This window comes from Protopterus annectens, chromosome 7.part0 (assembly GCF_019279795.1).
Source record: "Protopterus annectens isolate FY-2018-M chromosome 7.part0, PAN1.0, whole genome shotgun sequence".
In the NCBI taxonomy this organism is placed as follows: Eukaryota; Metazoa; Chordata; order Ceratodontiformes; family Protopteridae; genus Protopterus; species Protopterus annectens.
Window position 1 is genome coordinate 1,465,020,234 of NC_056739.1, and position 19,174 is coordinate 1,465,039,407.

General features: G+C 40.3%; 1 protein-coding gene across 1 annotated transcript in view; it reads left to right on the forward strand.

The window, feature by feature from the left end:
- Positions 1-19,174, forward strand: part of ITPR1 (inositol 1,4,5-trisphosphate receptor type 1) — a 2,510,606-nt gene that overhangs the window by 1,360,208 nt on the left and 1,131,224 nt on the right. The window contains exon 32 of the mRNA XM_044076407.1: positions 10,924-11,044. Coding sequence (XP_043932342.1) covers positions 10,924-11,044 — 121 coding nt within the window. The remainder of the gene's footprint in view (positions 1-10,923; positions 11,045-19,174) is intronic.

Below are 19,174 nucleotides of genomic sequence, written 5' to 3' on the forward strand. Positions count from 1 at the left end.
AGGACAAGCCCAAGATGATAATTTTGCTGGCCCCAAATTGGCCTCGACAGTTTTGGTACCCAACACTGAAAAACCTTTCTCTGGAGCCCCCTTGGGTTTTACCACAGACTCCGAACCTTCTGTCCCAACACCAGGGTCAGGTTCTGCACTCCCATGTCAAAACTCTCAGCCTGGCGGCCTGGTTAATCCAGGGTCTATGATTCATTCTCTCCTACCCAAGCAGGTTATGGATGTCCTTTTAGAAGCCAGACGTCCTAGCACTAGAAAATCTTATGCAGGAAAATGGAAAAGATTTTGCACCTGGATGCAGGCTCAGGATTCGGATCCTTATTCCTAACATTCCTCTGATTTTACTTTACCTGACAGACCTCTTACATAAGGGTCTCTCTTTCTTCCATAAAGATACATTCCTCTGCTATTTCTGCTCATAATACAGTCCCTCCAATCTTTTCCCACCAGCTCATGAGACAGTTTCTCAGAGGAGCTAAGAACTTAAGGCCCCCTAGATCTCCTCCCATTCCTGCCTGGGATCTCAACTATGTTTTGGAAAAATTCACCTTACCTCCTTTTGAGCCTGCTGCCACATCTGACATCAAGTTTTTATCTTGGAAGATAGCGATCCTGTTAGCTCTGACCTCTGCCAGGAGAGTTTCGGAGTTGCAAGCTCTCATGGCTGTGGAACCTTATATTATTTTTCATCAAGACAGGGTGTCTTTAAGGACTAATCCTACTTTCATGCCTAAGGTGGTTTCCAAAGTGGCTTTAAATCAAACTATTCACTTGCCAACTTTTTTCCCCAGTCCTCAAAATAAGGCGGGTAAGGATCTTGCATTCCTTGGATGTACACAGACAACTACGTTTTTACCTGGACAGAACCAAGGACATCAGGAAATCAGAGCAATTGTTTGTTTCTTATGCTTCAAGTTCCCAAGGTAAAGCCATTTCAAAACAGACCATTTCAAAATGGATTGCTCATGGAATCGGATTTTGTTATTCACACCATGGAAAGCAAATCCCAGGGAGTATAAGGACTCACTCTACCAGAGTTGCTGCCACTTCAGCTGCCTTCCTCAGGGGAGTTCCTACCAAAGACATTTTGGAAGCTGCAACTTGGAGTTCAGTGCATACTTTTTCTAAGCACTACAATCTACCTCTCTACTCTAAGTCTAGGGCAGGCTTTGCTTCTGCAGTCTTGCAGGGCCTTTTAGCCGCCCCCTTTACTTTGACCACCTTCCTTTTCTGCTTTGGGATTCAACCCTACAGTCATGACTGCAACAGTGAAACGCGATGAACATAGTACAGTTGTGTACACTTATCATAAATGTAGATGTTAGAGTGTCTTAACTGTTGCAGTCTGGGTTACCCTCCCTCCTGTCCCCTCTTATTTTTTCTTTTGTGTGGTTCCCTTCACCCTTCTGAGGTGTATTTGCAAAGGGTATGGGATCTTACTCATTTTGGAACACCGGCCATCTGGGGCAAGAAAAACTGGAGAACATGGCGTCGGCTGTCAGCTTTGTACTCCTGGCACTCTGAGATCAGGGAGCATGGCTGAGCAGCCGACGCCGGACCCAGACTTTGGGATTCTGGCCGACCGAGGACTGCCTGCCGGCAGGGGAGAAACCTACAGTCATGACTGCAACAGTGAAGACACTCTAACATCTACATTTATGGTAAGTGTACACAACTGTACTTTCTCCTGCTGAGTTCTTGGGTTTGGTCACTAGCAGTAGATTTTTATTGCTGGAGCGTAGTAGTCTAGTGGAGCAGTAGGGCTGGAGAAGGTTTTGAAGGGATGAGATTTTAAGAGGGTAGTTTACTAACTTGTGGGCAAGGGAGAGTTGATTCAGGTGAAGAAGTTGAGGGAGTTCAAGCCAGTCAAGTTCTCTAAGTGATATACAGTGGTGGCTGTGGTAAGATGCACCAGTGGCAAACTTAGCAATTTTATTGCAGCAAGCCTCAAGATTGTTTAGGTCTGTTTGTCTAAGGTAGGTAAGTATAGGAGAGGCATAGTTAAAAGTGGCGATTAGGTGGGAATTGGCAGCAGAAATTCTGGCTGTCTTGGCGAGGAATTTCTTTGTTTCTGTACAATGCACCTAGTTTTTTGTTTCTCTTTTTATGGTAAGAGAAATGTGTGCGTCAAATCTGAGATTATCAATCTCAACACCAAGCAATTTGGTGTGTTCTGTTGGGGGAGATGACAGTATTGTCTTTGGCTAGAATATTGAAGTGGGGGATAATTTGGTTAGATTTAGTTGGTTGGAAGATAAGAAGTTTAGTTTTGCTCAGGTTGCGTATAACTGGGCATTAGATAGGCAGCTTTCTACAGATTAAGAAGCTTCCTATGTGATTTTGTGAAGTTCAGGTATAGTTATGTCTGCAGATGAGGGTGGAGTCATCTGCATACTTTATAAGAGCGGCATGCTTGGTGCTGTGAACAGATTAGTGAAGAGTGAAAATAGTAGGGGACCAAGGATGGAGCCTTGGGGAACACAAGAGTGTTGCAGGAACTCTAGGAGATGGGTCATTATAAAAACCAAAAGGCGAGTGAAACGCAATGAGAGAAGCTGATAATTCCACAAATTTATTCTTCCAATAAATGTTAGCGCTTTCGGCAAGTTAAATAACTCACCTTCATCAGGCAAACAGTGGGATGACATTACACTGCTGTTTAAATAATTGCATACACTTCACATTGACCAATCGTAAAAGCCAGCATTCCGTTCCAGTTAAAAACCATGGGAACTGTAAAATAAATGCAAGCATCACATCCGCTATTATTAAGTGTTGTGTTACTGCGTATTACTAGACCATTAAGTACACGCTCTATATAAAATAAAATAAAATACATTAGAGCTCCATTTTATGAAGCCTAAATACTCTAAAATAGCAACAGATAGTAAATATCAAGTAAGCATATTTAAAACTGAATATTATTAGGTCTATTCAAAACATGTTCCCTATTATTAAATATAATTAAGAAATCTCATACTGTTGAATAATGTTACTGTTAGACACATTATTTAATGTTTTAGATCCTAGTAAGTCTCAAAGGTAAACACCTTTACCTCATGTGAATATCCTATTCAACCTACCTATAGAACCTCACTAATTAAATAGGATTTACCTGTTGTTTACTATGTGAGGGCGCGTTATAATACTAACGCGACCCATCACAAGTTAAATGAGAAAAACAACTCCAATGAAATTCCTATTAAAGAACAATCGATGTGTTAATCTTACAAGGGGTCAAGCCTCTATTGTTATGGACGTTACAAATTAGAATGCCAATATTATGATGCCTTTCAATCCGATGTAATTTCCTTGACAATAACAATAACAATAGAGGCTTGACCCCTTGTAAGATTAACACATCGATTGTTCTTTAATAGGAATTTCATTGGAGTTGTTTTTCTCATTTAACTTGTGATGGGGTCGCGTTAGTATTATAACGCGCCCTCACATAGTAAACAACAGGTAAATCCTATTTAATTAGTGAGGTTCTATAGGTAGGTTGAATAGGATATTCACATGAGGTAAAGGCGTTTACCTTTGAGACTTACTAGGATCTAAAACATTAAATAATGTGTCTAACAACAGTAACATTATTCAACAGTATGAGATTTCTTAATTATATTTAATAATAGGGAACATGTTTTGAATAGACCTAATAATATTCAGTTTTAAATATGCTTACTTGATATTTACTATCTGTTGCTATTTTAGAGTATTTAGGCTTCATAAAATGGAGCTCTAATGTATTTTATTTTATATAGAGCGTGTACTTAATGGTCTAGTAATACGCAGTAACACAACACTTAATAATAGCGGATGTGATGCTTGCATTTATTTTACAGTTCCCATGGTTTTTAACTGGAACGGAATGCTGGCTTTTACGATTGGTCAATGTGAAGTGTATGCAATTATTTAAACAGCATTGTAATGTCATCCCACTGTTTGTCTGATGAAGGTGAGTTATTTAACTTGCCGAAAGCGCTAACATTTATTGGAAGAATAAATTTGTGGAATTATCAGCTTCTCTCATTGCGTTTCACTCGCCTTTTGGTTTTTAAGATGGGTCATTATGCCAGACAACTGATTGTTGGCAGCCAGTTAGATAGCTGTGAAACCAATCAATAGCTGACTGGGAAAAGGATAGGTTAGCGAGAACAGAGATTAATAGCTTGTGTGAGACCATGTCAAAAGCCTTGGCTAGATCCAGAAATATAACATAGGAGAACAGGCTATTTTTATGATGGATAGCGTTAGTGAAAGAGCAAGGTGGTAGTAGTGCTATGGTATGGCCTGAAGCCAATGTGGGTGCTGGAGAGGTTATTAGCCAAGAGGTAGTCTAAGACGTGAGAATGGATGCATTTCTCAAATATCTTGGAAAGTGGAGAAAGGATAGCTGCTGCTGCTTTAAGCTTTTCCCGGTTAGGGGTCACCACAGCATATCACCTGTCCGCTTATGACTAGCAGGGGAGTTTTACTGTGTTGAGTTGCCAGCCTGGCACCCAACCTTCCGCAGAAGGCACACATATGCATGCACTCGCGCCTAGGGCCAATTTAGTGTCCAATCTACCTACAGCATGTCACTGGGATGTGGGTGGAAACTGGAGCATCCGGAAGAAATCCACTGGACCGCACAGGGAGAACATGCGGACTCCACACACAAGGCACCCCAGCCAAGAATCGAACCGGAGAACCTCATGCTGTGAGGTGGGAGAAAGGATAGCTATGGGGCGGTGATTAGAAAGTTCCATGTAGAAGCCACCTTTATGGATGGGAATGCTGTGGGAAATTTTCCACAGTGTGGGGAAATAGCTTTCTGATAAGGACCGATTAAGATAGAGACTGGGTAAGCTAGTGCTTCTGCTGCTGTTTTTAGGCTTTCAGAGGGAAGATTGTCAGCTGCAAGTTTTGTAGGCTTAAGTTTCAATAGGAAGTTTTTTATATAGGAGTTGGGTACTGATGAAGAAAAGACTGTGGCCATATTATTTAGCTTTGGTGTGGGGCGGGTGGGTAGAGGGTTTTGTTTAGTCAGACAGAATGGTTTCAGTAAAGTGTTTATTGAATGAGTCTGCAATACTTTAGTGGTGTCCAATCACATTTTTGAAGGGATGAGATAAAGGAGAGAGGGTTAAAGTTTACCCTAGTTTGGATTTACCTGTAGATGATTGGTTTAAGTGGGGTGTCAGAAAGTGTGGTCACTGAGGCTGTCTGGTAGATAGCCAGCTAAGTGTTAGTGAGGGTCTTTGACGAATATCCAGTCAAGAGTAGTATGTTAGAATTTGTATTTATCCTGGTAGGTGACTATTAGTTTGGAGAGGCCATAAAGGTTTAGGCGATGGGCTGGGTGATTGTTGCTACAAGATTGCCAGTTATTAAAATCACCTAGGATTAAGGCTTCCTGGGGTAGGGAATGGTTAGCCCAGTTCAGGTGGTTTTCCAGGGGTGGGATGTTTTGGCCAGGTGGGAAGTAGCATCCTATGATTGTTTTATTTGGGTTAAGTTTGAGGTTGGCATATAGGATTTCTTCATTTCCAATGTGGGGGGCAGATGTGTTAAGGATCTGGATGTTGCGGTACTATTTAAACATTAAAATCACGCCACCCCCTTTTTTAGATGGTCTGTCTACTCAAAAAATGTTATAACCTGTTTGGGAGTATTTACTCACTTTTGATGTGAGGTTTGAGCCAGGTTTTGGTCAGGATGAGAATATCAGGAGAGTATAAAGCTATGTTGGCATTTAGGTCATGGGTTTTATTAGTTATACTTCTGATATTTAGACACCTGAAGAGGAGCACAGATGCCTTTCTGTTGGATGTTAGTTGCGAAAAGGAGGAGCTATTAGGCAAATTTTTAGTTGAGGAGTTGGTAATGGTAGGACCAGGGTTAGGATGGATATCACCACTGAGGACTAATTTAGGTAGGGCAGTAAACGTAAGTTTTATAAATCTGGTAATTAACCTCTCATATTTTAGGGATAGTTTGTAACAGGTAACTGGTAGTACAGTGGGTGTATTGGGATGCAGATTGTGATGGTATGACAAGTCTAAGTAGGTGGGTGATGGATAAAAGTGAGAATAAGGGTGCAGTGACAGTGGTTGGGAATGACTTATGGAGTCCTGGTAGGATGTAAGGTGTGCAAGAAGAGTGCAGATAAGGATTTTAAGCACATTAGGTGGTAGCATGACTGTGTCAGGTGAGCAGTTAGATTGGAAGTGGGTGAGGTACTGTGGGCAGTAGAGGAGATACGTTCCTAGTATTATTCTGATTGTTTGCTGGTTACTGGGAGGGGTTAGTGTCTAGAATAAGTCTAGATCTACTGAGAGAGTGGGGGTTGGTATTGGGGGGCAGAGTGGGGTGCTAAGTGAGCCCTTGCATAGTACGGGTGAGGGCTTAAACCACTCCAAGCTGTGGATCACCAGGTAAGTATCTAATGGCTTACCAGTGAGCTGAATTCAATTGCTGAAGAGCACTTGTCCTGATGGGAGACTAGTAATTTAAGGATGGCTCCATAAACAGCAGGAACCTAATGTAGACTTCATGTTGGGGGGGGGGGGGGTAGCAAAAAGGGTGTGAACCAGATGCAGTGCAAAGAAACACCCAAACCAGAGGGGCAAGTAGTGGAAAACTATCAGTGAAGGCCTCAGAGGGGGTGAGTAATAATACAAACTCTACCTGTAAAGTGAAGGAGAGAAGAGACAGCAAAGTTTATTAAGGTTGGGAGTGTGTCTTCACATTGACTTGCTTATTAGTAGCCAGTTTATGCATAGATTAGAGTAGGGAGCTACATTAGCAATGAAGGGGGATGTATAGAGATGCAAATAAACAGGTGGGGCCCATGTGATACAAAACTAAGGCAAACAGCACTGAAAGGGCTGCTTGAGGGGTAACTTTTAATCAGAGAATAGGAAGGACCCGAATTAAATGTGTACTATCTAGAGGACAGTTAGGATTACTACACAAGCTGGGGGGGGAGACAAGGCTCAAACAGTCAGTGTTATGCTGAGAACTACTAAGTAACACTGCTGATGTTAAAGCTTCACTATCATAACATATACGTGCAAAATGCCTGGGTGGCCTGACCCTGCTCTTTAGGCTCAAAAGGTATATCCTTGTTTTAGTTTTGCAGTACTGATTCCTTCTTAGACTTTATGGACAGGGTGGTAGCTGCAGACTGCAGAGTTGCTTGACTGTGCTCAACGAGCAGAATTCAATTGCTGAAGAGCACTTGTGTCCTGATGGGAGACCTGTAATTTAAAAAAAAAAATAGCACTTTTAGGATTGATCTTGTGATGGCTGGAGGTAGGCCAGTTTCAGGTATATCATGAGGGACAGACAGGCTTTGCAGCCTCCCCACCCTTACAGCCTGCCCCTTTTTCATCCAGAGTCTGAATCTCCACTTCTTTGGCAGCAGATCATTTCAGACAAATGGGCTCTAAAAAAATCATTCCTCAAGGTTATAGATGGCTGTGGGAGGAAATTCCAAGGGGTTTTCCTAATCTTCCAGATAACACTATTTCCAGTGGTTCTTGATCGCATGCATTGCCAAGGAGTGATGGAACCAGTTCCTTCTTCCCAGGTTGGAAAGGAATTTTATTCAAGGATGTTCCTAGTGCCAACGAAAATGCTTGGATACAAGTTCTGGATCGATCTTTCCTAAACTTGTTTGCAGTAGTGCCCAAATTAAATTCAAAATGTCACTTCACAACCTGTTGCTGCCACCACTACCTCTTTCAAGTTTCCTGGTAACACTAGACTTAAAAAATGCTCATCACATCCCTATTCATCCATGCTTCAGGCATTTCTAAAGGTTTTCTGTGTCTGGAACTCTCTCTCAGTTCTCTGCATTACACTTTGATATATCCACTGTACCAAGTGTGTTCACAAAGTGTCTAGCTCCAGTTATAGCTTATTGCAGGCTACAGGCTATCCACATTTTGTGTATTTAAATTACTTGCTTATCTTTGCAGAGTCTTTCAAAGGGTCAGGAATCTCTGTTTGGTAAGAGGCGTCTTACATGAGCTAGGATTCCAAGAGAGCATTCAAAAAACTTTCTAACTCTGTCACACAGGATTGTGTTCCTAAGATGTCAACTAGACACCTCAATTCAAAGATCTTTTCTTCCACAGGAAAAAAAAAATCATCTATTTCTGTCCAAGTTTTCCACTTGGATTGCGGTCACTATGAGGGAATACCTCAGGATTTTGGATCTCATTTCTGTTCTCATGATATCCCTGGCAAGACTCCACATGAGAAAGATAGTGTTATCTGAAGTTTCTTGGTGTCAGCACCAGTACCCTTTGTCATTTATAATCCTGTGCTGGGTTTTGTCAAAACAGAATTCTTATGGTAGAGACAACAGATATCCTTAAATCCGGGTCTCCACTTCTCCCTTCCTGTTCCAAAGTAGTCAATCACCACATACAAATTGGACTTTTGCTTGGGGAGAAATTTCAGGAGGGATTAAAGTGCAAGGTGTGTGGGACCTGAAGGACAGGTGAAGGCATACACACAAGTAGGTGCTTACACAGATCAAGGCACTCAACTCTCTGAACCCTCACTGGTCTCTGGGACCTCTTCAAGTGGTTACATATAATACCTCAGTTTTGTGGTAATCAACAAGTAAGGGAACCAGGTCATACCCATTTTGCAGACCAGCCATGTTAGCTTGGGATATAGCTTCACAGTGCAGTCTCACTCTACAGGCATCCTACATTTGTCAGCGCAAAACTGCATGGCAGACAAGCCAAGTAGACCAAGGCATACCCTCACAAATGGGATCTAGATCACAGGATCTTTCAAGATACGATTCATTTGTGGGGAGTTCAAGTAGACCTCTCTGCCACCTCTCTGCACATTGGCAATATTCTGTTCATGGACCCCATGCAAGAAGGCCTGGAAAAGAGACTAATGCCATTTCCTTGGACAGGAATGTTCCTGTATACTTTCACACCCTTTCTATTAATATCCAGGTTACTTCGGAAGATTCAGAAGAAACCAACAAAATCATTGTGGTGATTCCTTTCTGGCCAAGACAATTGTGGTTCTCCCTTCTGTTGGAAATTGCCAGAGACATTTACTACAAGCTTCTTTACAGACTGGATCTACTTACACTAGGACTGGGGTGATTGATGCACCCCAATATCAATCCGCTTCAGTTGACACCCCAATATCAATCCACTTCAGTGGATGATAGGATTTTAATTTCTCTTGTATGCTTGTTTACTTGATGTGCCGCAGGTACTAAAGAAGGCAAGAAAACGTGCTACTATAAAGTCATATATTAGCAAATGAAAGGTTTTCTAGATGGTGCCAACAACATAACCAGCACCCATTCAGGACTAGTTTGTCCTCTAGTTTTAAAATACTAGTGTTTGTTACTATTCTATGGCCTTTTTTATTCCTGTCTCAGGTTTATCTGCCATTTCAGCATGTCCGCCCTTGGATCCTTCTCTTTCAGTGCAGTCTCATGTTAAAATGTTTTTGAAAGGAGTTTTGCATAAGATGCCTCCAAGAAAACTGGTGACCCCTCCTTTTATAGGTTCATAGGTTGGTACTAGACTGTTGGCCCTACGGCCTATACAAGCCTAGCCATAACAATTCCCTGGTTATTTCTTCCCACAGTATTTACTTCTCTGGACCCCTGTCTAGCAGGGTGACTTGAAATCTTAATTTTGTGTTAAGCTAACACTTGCTCCATTTGAACAAGCTAATGTGGCTGACCTTGAAGTTCTTAACATGGAAGGCAGTTCTACTTATTGCTCTGACTTCTGCAAGATGGTTATCAGAGTTCCAGGTCCTTATGTTGAGTCAACCTTCTCACTTTCTACTGGAGCAGGTTCTTTGAGAACTAATCATCCTTTATGCCTAGAGTGGTGTCCAAATTTACTTTAAGCCAAACTATCCATTTTCCCATTTTTGTACTTGTACTTAATGAGAAAGAATATTCCATACCTTGGATGTCCTGACAGCTCTGATACTACCTTGACAGCATGAAATCTTTCAGATCTTTGGATCGATAGAGTGCCCCTTCTTATCTTCACAAGGAATAACTGTCAAAACAGTTAACAAATCTACACTAGGCAAGCTCAAGACCCACTTTACCAGAGCCTTGGCTTCATCTTTTGCCTTTGAAAAGGTTGGCATACACTTTTTTTGCTTTAGAAGGTCATTCCTTCTACTGGCACACCAACCAGGTGGCCAGGCTCATGACAGTCCCCGCCCCCACTGTAGCCATTCAGGTCTTGTTTCTGTGCCTTGCCCTGACCCCCCCCCTTGCACATTGTGTTTTATTAATATAATAATTTCTTTTAAACTGTAGCAAACTACTTGCTACAGTTTATACCCTACATGTATGGAGCACTACAGTGCTCAGGTTTTAGTCTAAAAAAAAAAAAAGTGTCTTATTTTAAAGTGTAGCAAAAACAGTGAATTAATTTATCAAGTTATGTCTTGTACTAAGACTTATTCCACTAGAGAGCATACTAAAAAAATACTAGCTTAATGAGCAGCTATTACCAAACAGCTTTGTGTGCAAAGTACTTCCTGTGTTGGTACAACTTTGTGCCAAGTTTTGCAATCAAAAATGTGCGTAATGCAGGGTATACCACTTTAAGGAAACTTACAGACCAGTTGAGAATTTACGAGTACAAGACAGCATGTCACGACTGTATAATTTGATATGAATCTGCTTTTGTATTTTTACAGCATGGTTGAAATTTGTGTAGTTTAATCTGTTGGATACACTTGGTGTGCCACACAGTGATTTTCTGTGACACATGTAATTATTACTTAAATACTGTCTTTTTTGGTCTGAGGAGTGGACGTGTGTAAATGTGTAATAGTTGGCATGTTATGCAGTCACTTGCTCATACAGTGTAATTAAGCATATTTTGCTTCATTATTTTTTTCTTTCAGACTCGTCAACCTGTCTTTGTCCAGCTGCTGCAAGGTGTGTTCAGAGTGTACCACTGTAGCTGGCTTTTGCCAGGCCAGAAGGGGTCCGTGGAGAGCTGCATTAGGGTCCTGTCAGATGTGGGTAAGCAGACAATATGTCCAATTAAACTGAGAACTGCAAGTGATGGGTTTTTGTTGCATTCATCTTTTGGAAATTGAAGAAATTCTGGAAGATCCCTTCATTCAGTTACATGTATCCACAGACAATGATGGCACATCCAGGATACATAAGCTTTGTCACCATACGTAATTAAACTAAAGAAACAGCAGCATAGGTTCTAACAATAATCCAGAAAAATACAAAGCAGTAAAGAGAAAATACTGGTTGGCCAAAGCAGAGGGAAGCAAAGATACTTAAATAAAACAGTGACAAGTTCTAACAGAAAGTTAATGTATGCAATGTAACAGTGAAATTGACGTATGTAAGCAGAAGACCATAATCATATTAATTTCTTTTTTAAACAAACATCTTTATTGAATTATCACTTATGACACAGGCAATTCTACATGTATATAAATACAAACTATATTGACATTTTCAGTTGAAAACATTCATCTCATATATATTTTTATACAGTCATTGTCTGTCATTGCATAGCTCATTCATTTTCTGCCATGCCTTAAACATTCTTCCTCCAAAACATTAGTGTGCATGTATTGTTCCCACAATTCCCATTTTTTCTAATCTAGTTTATTCCTACCCTTTTCTGAAGGTCATACTTGGTTCTTTTATCTCTGTTACTGTATTTACTACTAGTACGGTTAGTTTACACTTTGATTTCTATTTTCTTCTAATTACTTTTTTGGCAGTCACCAGAATTAAACTTGGCAAGGTCTTACTTATGTGTAGGCAATTCTAATTCTGTATCACAGCTCAAAAAAATCCTTTCCTTAGTTTCATGTATTTGCTCATCCAGTATTTCTGACAGAGTAGTCTGCAGAGAATTTCTTTAGTCTACCAACTTATTACACTTCCAAACATGTTCCCAGTTATCTCTCTTCTCCATCACACCACCACCACCACCATTTGCAATTTACCCGAGGACAAATTCTTTGGAGTCTGCTTGGGGTATAAAACTACCTATGTAAATGCTTTCAAGCAAAAATCTGAAGTATTCTAGACGTTGCATATTTGGGAGACGTACATCCTCCCATTTCTAGTGAATTTGCTTATCTAATCTCTCTTTGAATCCTTTCAAACTTATTCCTATAGTTATCATGCAATATTTTGTATGCCCTGCTAATTATTCCTTTATAAAAGTAGCTTCTATTCTAGTTTCTACTGAAAACCCCACCAGTGCTGATCTTTAATATCCTCCTATTACTTTCTCTTTGCCTGTACTTTACCTTCCCTATCAAAGACGGCTACCAATCTTTAGTCTGCAGTCCAAATATGTTCTTGTCATCTTCCAATTCTATTACCCTTCCCCTCTCTAATTTGTTCCCAATACCTTGTTTCCTTTGCCATCTTGTGCAGGAAATTCCAGACCCTCTTGCCTTTTCTGTGTATCCATAATTGCAGTCATTCCTGTTGGCAGAATGTCATTTCTCCATTCTTGTTTTGGCATAGTTCTTAGATTAATTTGTAATACTTTATGAATGTAATATTCTGTGTGATTATTCTCTTAAGGATCTGCATCCAAAATCCCACTCTGTCCTCCTTTTTGAGGTTCCCCCAATTTCATCATCCTTTTCCAGTTTGAATTACTTTCATGTGCTATGTATAGTAGCCTTAACTGTATAGCTCTGAAATACCCTTTCAGATCAGGTAATCCCAAACCACCTTGTTCTTTAGGAAGGTTCACCTAATCCCACTTGACTCTTGTCCTCTTCCCTTCCCAGATAAACCCCTTCAACTCTAGTTATCCATAACGTCTCCTGTGGTTGGTAAAAATATGCCTGACCTGTGTATGAAACTAAAGGCTAGTGGACTGCATATCATCCTCAACAAAAGTATTAGAAATTATTTGATTTTCACTGTTTGTATCTTGCTATCCATATCCATAAGACAGAACTTAGAGCGTCTCAGCTTTTGTTGTGTTTAGTCTCTTCCTGCATGTCCTTAGCTGTCTAAACCGTATCCTTTTAACCCATACTCCTAAGTACTTAATTTTAGCATGTCTTACAAATATTGGTATTGCTGAACCAATTTGTGTGTTGATAGATAGTTTATGGCTATTGCTTTTGTTTTATCTTCACTAATTTTGTATTCCAAAAAGACGTGAAACTGTCTCAGAATGTTGTACAACACTGAGCTGTCTTTTTCTGATTTTATCAGGTGCAAAATGATATCTGCAAATAAAGCCAGCTTTTCTTGATTACCATACCAATAATATCCTTAAATTTCTGAGTCCCTTATTTTCTTTGCCAGTGATTCTAAAAATAACACAAATAAAGGAGAAAGACACCCCTGCCTGATTCCTGTGGCCATATTAATGGTTTCAGCACACATTGTTTCTTTAAATGGTTTTATGTATTAATTCAAACCTTGACCATGAACTTGGTTTGATATATTCTGCCATAGATTTTGATCATTATCACTGCTCCTGTAGCTTATGGGTTCTATCCTGCCTAGGATACAGCACCCAAACGGCTTCAAAACGCTCCAACTTCCTCCCAGACAGTTACTGTGGCTGCCCTGTAGGCGAATCCCTTTCTGCAGGAAGTATAAAAGCAGCCAGAGTGATTAAAAATAGTCAGTACTTGACATCTGACTTCTCCAGTGCAGCAGTCTGCTAAGGCATCTTTTCAGACAGATAAAGCCCCTTTTGGGGACCCCTTCCACACACACATTTTGAAATTTTTTTAGTGTTTTTACTGTTGTGTGTGGTAAAAAGTGATGTACCACTTTAAGAATACTGGCTTTTCAGACACATTCGTAGAAGTTACTTTTATTCTTATAGTATCTCTAGAGATTGTTCTCTAGGATTTGGCAGTCATTTAATGCCCTGGGCTGTGTTTAAGTACATTTCTTGTTTATAAAGTGTTTTGGGCAACCACATTTTTTTTTCTGGGAGGGTAATAGGAGTTTGTGGATGTTTCTGCTTACAACTTGATTACCTTTTTTTTGCGGTTTTACAGGACAGCTAATTTAGTTTGTTCTGTTTTTCTTGGCAGGAAGTTCTTGTGTGCTGTATGTCCCACTTTGTTGTGGGATAAATTTGGTTGGACTGGAAGGAATGTGTGCTGTTTATGCTTACTAGTGACAACTTACATTCTGAGTGAATCCTCCAGCCATACTTGTGACAAAGAGGCTTATCCCCCTGCTACAGCATGGTTACTTACTACAGTCATACTGGTCTTTCTCCTAACTACCTAAAAAAAAAAAAAATTGTAACATGAGCCTGCGCTTTCTGTGCAAGCTACTACTTTGTCTCAGACAATGGTGGGTGACGCCACTGGCCAATGCAAGTTCCTCAGATCACTTGCCTATTTCCTTGAATCCCTCTGTTGTAGCCTTGCTGTCCACTATGGGCAGAGGGTCAGATATGTCTTCTGTAGCTGTTCCAGTGCTCTGCTTGGGCATAGAAGAACCTTCCAGTTTGGTTATAGGAAATATTCAAGATGGTCTTGGTGTCCAGGGAAAGATGCCCTTTGTTCAGGATGGTATGCATTCCCTAACCATTCATCCATTGGGAAAGCAACTAGGAGAAGAAGAAAAAATAATTATATTGAAAATAAACAAATGGTTCCTGCTTCTGAAATATTAACCTAGCCAAGGGTTTTGCAGTCTGTCAACTCTGGGTGCTGTATGCCCTCTTCTAATACTGCTGCTGTTCTTTCTAAGGACGAGGTTGAGTTTTCTGATGAATGGGATGTTGACAGAGAGATGGTCAGCTTACCCTGGGATTCTATAGCCTGTAATGCTCCTAATTCTCTCCCATCAGTTCCTAAAAAGGCAGATAAGTTGTATAGAGTCTCAAATGGAAGTAAAATTCTCTGTTTTCATCTTACAGCTGATCCTACTGCAATCACTCCAATGGCTCAAGCAGTGAAAAGGGATCTTGCCACCTCCAACTTCAGTGTCTATGGATAATGAGGGGAAATGGTTGGGCAGACAGGATGAGAGTTTTTCTTATGCCATATTAGCCTTCAGAATCCTGAACAATCTGAGCTATATGTGGAAGTTCATTTTTAGGTGTGTGAAAAGCAGGAAATAATTTTCTTACTTCCCCTCTAGGTAGTAGTTACATGAATCACTGCGTCTCTAACCAGTCTTGTTGATACTGTGTCCAGGACTTCTGCTCAGCTACTATTTTGAGATTTGCTTGGGTATGTAACCAAAACATTTCAGATGACTTGGACAGAAACTGAGTTCCCCTCTAGACAAAGAATTTGTTTGCACCCTCTGCCTCTCAGGTACTCAAAACAGTGGGATGACAGAGGTAAATTAATGCAGATTTTTAGGATTTTTCTGATTCCCCAAATTCTTCCCTTCTAAAACCTCTACCCTTTTCGAAGGACAAAATGAGCAGAGGATTTGGTCTTAAAAAAGGGAATTTACCAAAAAGGGTCAGGAACCAGCATCAGAATGACTGTGCCAGAGATGTTCATCTGTTGCCCTTCCACTTTCAAAACATCTTCCCCACCTGCTTGGTGTCAGATAATTTCAGACAGATGAATTTTGAAGGTGATTCCGTGGATAGCTTCCCTTCCCCCTTTCAGGGCGAATCCTGCTGAACCTCCAAACAAAACAGACTTGTTCCTCAGGGCTTCAACATGTTATGAGCAGAACGTGTTAATGCAGGACATTTAGGAAAGGGCTTTTATTCCAGACTGTTTCTAATTCCAAAAAAGGAGTAATTGTTTGAGATCAGTTGACCTCTCCTTCCTCAGTTTTTATCTGAAATTCCAGATTTCAAGATATTGACACTCCAGTCATTGTTATCGTGTATCATGGTAACTTTGGACCTCAAGGATGCTTACATCACATTTCAATAGCATAGAAATTCAGGAGGCTCTTAAGATTTGGTGTAGCTGGGGTGCACTATTAGTCAGTTCTCTCCATATCCCTTTGGGCTGTCTATGCATCTAGTGTTAGTGCCTACCTCCAGTTGTGGCTCACTGCAGGATGCAAGCTAACTACATTTTAACTTATTTAGACTTAGTTGTATTTGCAGCATCTTTGCCCTGATGTGAGGAGTCCTTAAAGGGTTTTTTCTCCTAAACAAACTAAGCAAATCCAGTAATGGGCACGCAAAGTTGGTGAAAGACCAAGTTTATAATTCCACAAAGCTTTCAGGAAAAGCCCTTTCAGTGTGTATGCATTAGTTAAAATCAGCAGTCACTTTATACAATTAAAATACAACAGCCCAGTAGAAAAACACATTCAGTCAGTCAATTGTGGTGTAGCTAAAACGTCAATGCCATATAGCGCCTATGCATATAAAAGCTCCAGCATATAAAACATATATAAAAGACCATACCTATAAAAAGTATACATATAGAAAACATTCATAAAAGAATGGTTATAAAATATGTTGCTTCATTTTCAGTATAGGCTTAATATTTATAGCTGAATTTAAACCTGGTCTAGAGTCAGTATTTAAACAAGTAATCCATTCATATTCACAAACTTCTACAGCATTAAGATCACCCCTTCTCTTCCTTTTCATTATTACATCAATAACCCCTGAAAAGAAAAGTGTGTTCATCTCCCGCTTCACTAATATGCTTGTGAAGAGCATTTGTATCTACCTTTCTCCTTATTTCTGATTTATGCTCAGTTATCCAGTCTTTTAGCTTCCTGTTACTTTTGCCTATGTAAAAGGCAGGACATTTTGTGCAGGAGGTCTATCTGCTGCAATTCTGTTTTAATAGCTAGCTTTAGGATTTGATGAGGGATCTCAACTTTTTGTTGAGACTGAGAAGGAAATTTTTCCAGTCTTGGGACTTCACCTTATTATGCATCAGGGGACCACCAGATTGGCTTCCTTTTTTTGTTGGAGAGTGTCTTGGTTCTGTTGGGTATGGCGCGATCCATGCATTTGTGTACATGTTCATACAGTGCATTCGTGTATGATTCGGTGGTCATGGAACTATCCTCCATTTGCACGGATGTCGTGAAGTTAGACACTTCTGTTTTTAGGAGCCCAAAGTTAGCTTGACAATTAATTTGCTTGAGATAGCTTGTCTTGGTGTTTAAATGCTGACTCTAGACAAGGCTTAAATTCAGCTATAAGTATTAAGCCTATACTGAAAATGAAGCAACATATTTTATAACCTTTCTTTTATGAATGTTTTCTATATGCATACTTTTTATAGGTATGGTCTTTTATGTATGTTTTTGTATGTATGTTTTATATGCTGAAGCTTTTATATGCATAGGCGCTATATGGCTGTAAAATTTTAGCTGCACCACAATTGACTGACAATGTGCTTTTCTATTGAATGGAGCAGTGGTGCACCGGTAGTGTTGTCACCTCACAGCAAGAGGTTCTCCGGTTCAATTCTCAGCTGGGGTAATTTCTGTGTGGAGTCTGCATGTCCTCCCTGTGTTCATATGGGTTTCCTCTGGGTACTCCGGTTTCCTCCCATGTTACAAAGACATGCGTCTGGAGCTTTTCTCCCTCAGGCCTCCGCTGAAAATTGGCTTCATTCAAAGTCAGACTTCCCAGGTAAACAAATGCTTATTAAAGAATGAAATATTGGGCTTGTGTTTTTGAATTGTATAAAGTGACTTGATTTTAACTAATGCATACACACTGAAGAATGGACTTTTCCCGAAAGCTTTGTGGAGTTATAAACTTGGTCTTTCACTGACTTTGTGTGTCCATTATTGGATTTGCTTAGTTTGTGGAATTTTTCTTGCAATCCATGGTTTACCATAGGGCTGGACTGCTTCTCGTTTCTTCTCTTCTAAGCCGTCTGACATTTCAAATATGTTTACAGAAATCCTTCATGGTTCATTCACACAGGATTGTATTTTTAGGGCACCTTCTAGACACCCTCACAGCAAGCCTTTTTCCACTCAAGAAGAAAGTGGAAACCTATCGGAAAGTATTCCTGAATTTTTTTCATCCGACTCTGGCGTCAACCAGAGAAGTCCTTAGAATTCTAAGCCTTATGGGCTTGTATTTCCAACGGTACCACTTCTCATGCTGCACATGAGAGAGAGTGTTTTTCCTAAAAAAGATGTGGACCCAGCTTCTTGGGCCCCCCCCCCCCAAAATAGATTTTCAAATCCCAGTGCCTAGGGTTTGTAAAGGTATAAGTACAGTGGTGTGGAGGGATCAAATGACTTTCATTCCAGGACTTGCCTCTGTGTCTCCCTAAATCAAAGCAATCAGTCTTAACAGACTGAGATTTCACTTTGGGTACAGTTTGTGGAGCAAAAATGCAAAGTCTGTGGGACATTTTGGACAGACGGCACACAAAATGTTTAGAAAATGCTGACTGTGATTCAAGCTGTAAAAGCCTTGTATCATCTTTATTGGTAACCAAATCCTCTTCAAGTTGATCAGACAACACCCCAGTGCTATGGTATTTAACTATGCTTGGCAATAATGGCTTTGGGGCAGCCTTTCAAGACTTTCCTAACTATTCAGGCCACTTACATACCATCAGCACAAAACATAGTGGCAGACAAACTCTGCATATTCTGGACAGACCCTCGAGTGAAAACTCAATCCTGAGGCATCCTGGAATTGATCCTTAAGTGAGCAATTTTTCAAATAGATGTGTTCTCTTCCCTTCAAAATAGACAATCAGATAAATTCTACTCCAAGAATGCTTGTAAGTCTGCTTGGATAACATGTGCTCTCTCATTGCCATGGTTGGGAATGTTCATATATGCGTTTTCAGCCTTTCCACTGATTTAGCAAAAAATCATTCCAGTGACTCCCTTTCAGCCCAGGCAAAACTAATTTTTCCTGCTTATAGAATTGACTGAGGGCAATTGATACAAATTTCTGCACAGACAACTGGATCTACTCAAGCAAAGGAAAGGGCCATTTGATACCCCCTGACATCAGGCAACTGACTGCTTGGAAGGTTCAATTGTTTATACCTTTTAGGCACATTTTCATGAGAATTTGCAGCAGGTAGTAAGAGGCAAGCAAGTCTGCTACTAGAAGGTCATATGTTAGCAAAGAGAAAATGTTTTCTAGTTGGTGCCCAGCCATTAACTTGCATCCCATTAGGGAGTTTTGCCCCCTGGTGTTTAAATGAGTTACTATCATTTAGGCTTTTGTATGCTTCTATCAAAATGTAT